This window comes from Euprymna scolopes, chromosome 16 (assembly GCF_053919585.1).
Source record: "Euprymna scolopes isolate OS-2025 chromosome 16, ASM5391958v1, whole genome shotgun sequence".
Lineage (NCBI taxonomy): Eukaryota > Metazoa > Mollusca > Cephalopoda > Sepiida > Sepiolidae > Euprymna > Euprymna scolopes.
In genome coordinates this window covers 19,020,601-19,028,100 of record NC_136497.1, presented here as the reverse complement: position 1 = coordinate 19,028,100, position 7,500 = coordinate 19,020,601, and the positions used below count along the sequence as shown (strand labels likewise).

The 7,500-nt window shown below is 35.3% G+C and overlaps 1 protein-coding gene across 1 annotated transcript in view; it reads right to left on the bottom strand.

The window, feature by feature from the left end:
- The window catches only part of LOC145296244 (monocarboxylate transporter 2-like), a 74,881-nt gene that overhangs the window by 3,328 nt on the left and 64,053 nt on the right, over window positions 1–7,500 (bottom strand). Inside the window, exons 4-5 of the mRNA XM_080142457.1 lie at window positions 6,427–6,838; window positions 3,260–3,432 (exon numbers count right to left, since the gene is read on the bottom strand). Of these exons, the coding sequence (XP_079998583.1) occupies window positions 3,260–3,432; window positions 6,427–6,838 (585 nt within the window). The remainder of the gene's footprint in view (window positions 1–3,259; window positions 3,433–6,426; window positions 6,839–7,500) is intronic.

Below are 7,500 nucleotides of genomic sequence, written 5' to 3'. Positions count from 1 at the left end.
CCGGACTTAGATAATTGGTGACCACTATGTAAAAAAAAATCATTAAGTTAGATTAGTGTAAACATAAAAACGTTACTAGAAACAGTTGAAATAAGCGTTGTAGAAAATTAATCGATTTTTATTATATCTGATATTTACATTTGTTCGGTTTTCTTCAAGGGAATTTTGCATTTGGAAAATTTTAGAAAGATACTAATATATATATATATATATATATATATATATATATATATATATATATATATATATATATATATATATATAGTCCCTCTTGCATTTTAAGTAAACGGAAATTGGGAAGAGATGACACCGGTTGAAAGAATGCCAGTGATTGGATAGAGAAATTATGACGCCATTTTATAAATAAAATGGATTGACAATATTAGAAAACAGAATTTTTTTTAATAGATGATTTTTATGAATGCAGGATTTTTTTTAAAACAATTTTTTAAACAATTTTTTAAGCGTAATTTTAATAATTTAGAAATGATGATAAGAAACGATATTGAAATTGACAATATTAAAAAACAATTTTTTTTTTAAATAAATGATTGTTTTAGAAATAAATAAATACACGCATGATAAAAAAAAAAGTGAGAAAACTTTTTTGCGCATTTCGGGGAGCAACCATTAAAAGAAAACTGTTTACGCAGGGTCCACGTAACCGGTGAAGTACTTTTTTTTTTTTTTTTTTTTTTTTTTTGTTTAGTATAAAACAGATTTTTTTACCAACCAAACAAAGATAATTATAACTGATATTGTTCTCTGATACATATTTTTATACGCGGAAATATTTGCGTTGATTTCCTTCTCCGCCACACAAATTCCAACAAATGAAAATTGAACATTTCTTTCGTAGTTCCTAATAGACTACGCAGTTTTCTTTTTCCGTGTGACCACAAACCTTATATGGTTTGTGTGTGGATAGTTTCATCATGGGGGTCAACGAAGTTATCCTCGGGAATCACTTTATCGTGTTCATGAACACCATGATCAAAGTGTCCAAGGCCTTCGTATGCTGCCCAGCCATCGGATATTATTCTGGTGCTCGGGAGTATCCATTCCCTAATTATTTGGAACAACGTTTCCCGATTTGGGCAGTCTATCACTGCCAGGTTGTATTACTTCGACCCACGCTCTATAGCACCAAACACCCACACACCATCTCTTATTCGGCCTCTATTGTACTTTCTTTTAAAAAAATAAGATTCGTGAATCTCTACCGCTTTCGGCAGATTGTTCTCATCAATCCCACCTAACATTATGGGGTGGTCAAGTAAATCTTGTTCGCAGACCTCTCTTATAAACTGCATCCAGTCGACGATGGTGTGTTCTGCAACCTCAATTTGATCTTGTATCGTAGTCTGCTTCAATTCGATACTCCAGCAAAACAAGAGCATTATTACTTGTCTGATACGGAGATGGCTTCCTGATAGGAACGACCCATCCTGAATACTTCATACGGATTTACATGACTTGCATCTCCACATGCAACCGTCTGTCTTGGATGAATTCTTATAGCAGCATATTGGTATTTGGCAAGCTTCACATGTTTTGGTGTTGCGTATTAGGCCTATTGATGCTGCCATCTGGACTTCGTTTGCAAACAATCTCTCTATAACATACATAGAATCGGTGTTCCTGCATGTTTGTATATATGTTAATGTGATGCTGGATTTGTTTATTAATAAATCAGATTCTTTGTTACTATTTATCTCAGCCAATAGTCGCGCGTTTATAAGGCATAGGTTTATTTTACTTGTAATTCACTCTTTTCTTTGTTTGTTTTTAGAGGGCATAATGCAATATTTTCTTGGTGTAAGAAGGTGAATAAGTTCACATATGTCCTATTATATTCAAGTTTAGTTATTTATTCATTTATTAATTGTTATTAGTATTATTAGGTTGGTGAAAAAACAATATTGGTTTCTCACATATGTAAATCTTTATATGATTTCTGAATTAATATACCCACGTTATATATCATTTTGAGGTGCGTTTTTACCGTTCTCAATCTTTTCATTCATTTTTGTTTACACGCATGGACAGCTTTTGGACAGCATGGACAAAATTTAAATCCGCACTGTTTTCTTGTTCAAGTTCAAATTAAGTCGAAAAGCTGCTGAGACAGCTCGTGATATCAATGATACGTTTGGCCCAGGAACCACTAACTAATGTGTGGCACAACTGTGGTTCAAGAAGTTTTCGCAGTGCCGACGAGAGCTCCGAAGATGAAGACAGTCGCGGACGGCCGACTGCGGTTGATAACGGACATTTGAACGCCTTAATTGAAGCCGATACTCGCAAAACCACACGAGAAAGTGCTGTTGAACTCGAGGTTGGCCACTCAACAGTCGTTCGCCATTTAAAGCAAATAGGGAAGTTTGAAAAAGTTTGAAAAATGGCTGCCTCATAAATTTAACGATAACAAAAAAAATCGTCTGCTCCTTCTGTGCAACAAAAACGACTCATTTCTCGAGCGAATTGTGACATGTAATGAGAAATGGATCCTCTACGAAAACTGGCGACGTTCGGCACAGTGGTTGGATGCCGAAGAATCTCCACAACACTTATCGGGGCCGAAATTGTACCAAAAAGGGTTATGGTAACTGTTTGCTGGTCTGCGAATGGTGTCATCCATCACTTCTTGAATCCAGGCGAAACGGTTACAGCGAAAAAGTACTGCCGACAAATTGACGAAATGCAACAGTCGCTCCAACGTATGTGCCCGAGATTGGTCAATATGAAAGGGCCAATTCTCCTCCATGACATCGCTCTCCCGCATGTTGCTCAACTTGCTCTGCAGAAGCTGAACGAATTGGGCTACGAGACTTTGCTTCATCTGCCATATTCACTGGACTCTCGCCCACCGATTATCACTTTTCCAAGCATCTCGACAACTTCCTGCGCGAAAAATGTTTCAAAAGCCGAAATGATGCCGAACCGGCCTTCAATGACTTTATCGCTTCCAGAACTCCGGATTTCTATGTTAATGGAGTAAATAAACGCGTTCCTCGTTGGCAAAAATGTGTCGATTCTAATGGTTCTTATTTCGATGAATAAAGTTTATTATGAAAGTTGAATTTGAAGGACAAAAACGACATTATTTTTGCACCAAGCTTATAGTAGTATTACAATTCTAATCATCAGTATTGTTATTGTTATTTATACTTTTTAATAAAACACAGATATAGAATTGCACTAAAAAGTAAAATCTAGGAATTTTGAAGCAACGCATCACTATTTTGGTATTACTTACCAACGATAGATCCAGTTGAACTGACCGCAATACCCCAGAGACTAAGACAATAGCCAAGTGCCTGTGAATATTTCCTTACAGGTACCATTTCCAACAAAGTTAGTATGAAGAAACTGAATCGGCAACCAAAAAGACATCCGATCCCTAAGATTTGGGCCACTAAAGCATTGTAGCTGAAAAAGACAAAAGGAAACACTTTCTTATAATAAAGAAATAGGAAGAAAAATCGATAAAATTGTCAAAGAAACGCAAAAGTTGATAATCTTCTTGCTTAACAGTGTGCAACTGAGATAACTGAATGATGCAAAGCGGGCATTGAAGCACGTGTCCCCGCATGCAAGTATTATAGCAAGCTTCACCTCCCCCATGGTTCACTACAGATTGTACAGCTGCTATTGCACAAAGACAGCATGCGCCCCGCCGTTTCGTACGTCATAAGTCAAATGCAAATAGGCAAAAATTTATAAATGCTAGCAATCTTCGTAAAAGAGTAATAACCACAGCCAAACAAAGACATGCTGAAATATATATATATATATATATATATATATATATATATATATATATATATATATATATATATATATATACATTTGTTGCGTAGATGAATCGGAATCGGAAATACCGGAGAAGTGTCAGAATCGTTATCGAAATCGGAAAAAATTGTGCCAATTTTCCGATGGCAAAAACGAGTCCTTTAATTGTATTTTATATCTGATTTTGTTTTAAAAAGTTTTTCCACTGCTGGTAGAAATAAAATATTAAATATTAATTGATTTAAAATTCCAGTAAGACTAAAATAATCAATTACAGTTCTTGGTGCAGCCAAAACAATTACGACGGAGTAATCCTGCTAACAAATAGATAAAATTCATCAGAAACTTCGACAACAACACCCAGCATTAGTCAGCAGGAAAGACGCAATTCTCATCCACAATAATGGCTGCCCGCAAGTCGCTAAACCGACCCTGCAGAAATTGAACGAATTGGGCTACGAAACTCTGCATCATCCGCCATATTCTCTAGACCTCTCATCTACCGACTACCACTTTTTCAAGTATCTCGACAACTTTCTGCGTAAGAAATGCTTAAAAAAACCTAAACGATATCAAAAACGCCTTCAGTGACTTCATCGCTACCAGAACGCAAGGTTTTTACGGTACTGACATGAATACACATGTTTTGCGTTAGCAAAAGTGTGTTGATTCTGAAGGTGCTTATTTCAATCATTACATCTTTGTTTGAGCCGAGATATGTTTATCTGAATTTAAAAGTTAAAACCCGCAGAAACTTTCTTGATAACCTAATTTTATTTATATATATATATATATATATATATATATATATATATATATATATATATATATATATATATATATATATATATACATACATACATATATATATAAACCTTGCGTTCTGGTAGCGATGAAGTCACTGAGGGCATTTTTGATATCGCTTAGGTTTTTGAAACATTTCTTACGCAGAAAGTTGTCGAGGTACTTGAAAATTAGTAGTCGGTAGGTGAGAGGTCTAGAGGATATGGTGGATGATGCAGAGTTTTGTAGCCCAATTCGTTCAATTTCTACAGGGTCGGTTTAGCAACTTTAAAGCTTTTAAAACCTTTAAAACTATTTTTTTTTTAAATATTCTTCATTGGAAGATTATTTTGTTAGTAAGACACTTAATTTCCTGCATCGCTGAATAGTTTTACGTACATGAATAAACAATAGTAACAATGCTCTTAAAGGGATCATCAGTTGTTTACCACGATACACTATTCCGATGATTTAAAAAAAAAAAGGTTTTCCAGTAGTGTTGATTAAACCCCTCCTCCTATATATTATGCGTATTTTGGTAGCATTTTCCATTAAAAAAATATAATAGAAAGCTTATGCTTAATTATACTTCTTGTATTTTTTCGAGTTGTTGGTTGGTTGGTTGGTTGTTTTACGGCATATCAACCCATTTCGGGTTATTTAATGTCGAAGCCAATGATTTTGAAGAAAAGTTTTTTAATAGAATATATATATATATATATATATATATATATATATATATATATATATATATATATATATTCTATTTAACCCATAATTGGGACCCTAACAGGTAATACCACTCCGGGTCAAAGTGGACCTGGGACCAATAGCTCCACACTGCCCAAAGTCCGCAAGGCGGTTCTTACCATCGGATATAGTTTAAGGTCATATCCAGGACCTTTCGAGTTGTTTTATTATCTTTATTGCGTAATAATAAAAAAAATAATGTATACAAATTTGATAATTATCGCGAACGTTACACGTAAAAGTGTCGACGGGACTCTTCCAAGCCATCAAACAAAACAAATTACACAGTTAATATTACACATTTGGTACGCTGCGCTTTAATTAGTTCATATCTATACGAAAATTAGCATTACTATAGTATTTAATAACAATTACCAATTTACTTATTCGTAGACCTGTAACAATATATGTGAAGAGAGTGTCCCACATTGTAAAGTTACATACGTTGACACACGTTACCCACACGCTATGGGCAATCTACGTCGCAAAGCAGACCAAGACAAAGAATAACTCGAACTCCCTTTTTCGTTTAACGACATTTATTTTCTCATTTTCCAGAGACGCGTGGCTTCTCCTCGCAGCTTTGACGTCTCCCACGTCTCTAACGTGCTCTCTCATTTTATTGCTCCCCCCTTACAGTGACGTAATTTCTATCACGGCTTGGTAATTGTATATAGGCATTCACTCTGTGTTACTGCATCAGTGTGTAAAGGGTAAGAAAAAGTGATATAATGAGTACGGCTTGGACAACAGCATATTCTTTTCATTGTTTTTACTCTCGGGTGTGTATCCGTTGATATCTTATATGCTTTTATATAGAATGGTGTGGTTCTCGGTTGATTAACTGTGTATAACTTAGTCGTATATATACTCGAGAGTCAAAACAATGAAAAGAATATTCTGTTGTCATAGCCCTAATAATGAGAGAGAGAGAGAGATAGTTGCTCTTGCGAAGTACCTTAGGCGGTGTATTCTCTTTATTAAGCGAGTCAATGTAATCTGTATTGACGTGTAAGAAATAAATAATAAATAAAGAAAAATAAAAAGTTTTGACACCAATTATCCATGGACTAGTTCTAAGAAAATGTTCAAACTTACCTGGGTGCTAATGGGATGCAAGCATGCACCACACCGGCGGCTATACTGAAGAAGACGTACCAGATTATATTCTTACATTTTATTTTTCTAAGAAATGTAGTAAAAACACGGGACACAAGAGCTGCAACCCCGACACATGTTAGCAAGCTGGCCCCATCAACCAAATCATAGTCTCGGGCAACCGCAAAGTCTACGATAAGAAGATGGACCATATACGTGGATCCCCAGTTGATAGCCGAGCTTATAGCAAAGAATTGAAATTTCGGGCTTGCTAAAAGTTCCACGTCAAGCGGACATTTTTTTAGGCAACTCTTATTGCGTTGGTTTTCTCCTCCTTCTTCTCCTCCACCTTCGTCTCCTCCTCCTCCTTCGCCACCTTCAGCTGGTGCAATGGCGGTGCGTTCACCTATCGCTAAAATTACAAGAAAAAACAAACATTTTTATTAACACAAAAGGTTTAAAACGGTAAAAATTAATTAAATTTGTGTTTAATGAAATGCTCAAGAGGTATAAAAAGAGAAATATGTTGAGAACAGTGAAAATAGAGCGAAAGTAGACCAAGCTGGATGATATCATAAGAAATAGAATACCATAATGGTAAACTATCAAGCCGGTGCAAGAGCTTTTGCCGTTTTAAACTGTGTCCTTGAAAATGAAAAAAATAATAATAATAATGACTGGGTGTTTTTGAAAAATATTACTCACAATAATATCAATCAGTTCTTTCTGTCACTTGATTCCATCTATGAAAGAGCTTATAAAATCTGGCTCTAAAGAAGAACCACGTATGCTGGACGGCAATCAATTACTAAGTACATATAATATAGAATGTAACATTAGATGGGAATCGTTAATTATGAATGAAAGACAATTTTAAATGTATCCGTATATGTATGCATATATATATATATGTGTGTGTGTGTGTGTGTGTGTGTGTGTGTGTGTGTGTGTGTGCATAGACACATGCGTACACACAAATACATACATATATACACACAAAGACACATAATTGCATGTGTGAGAGATATAGAAGGAAGAGCAATGCAGATGTATGGGAACAAACGGGAAGGTTAC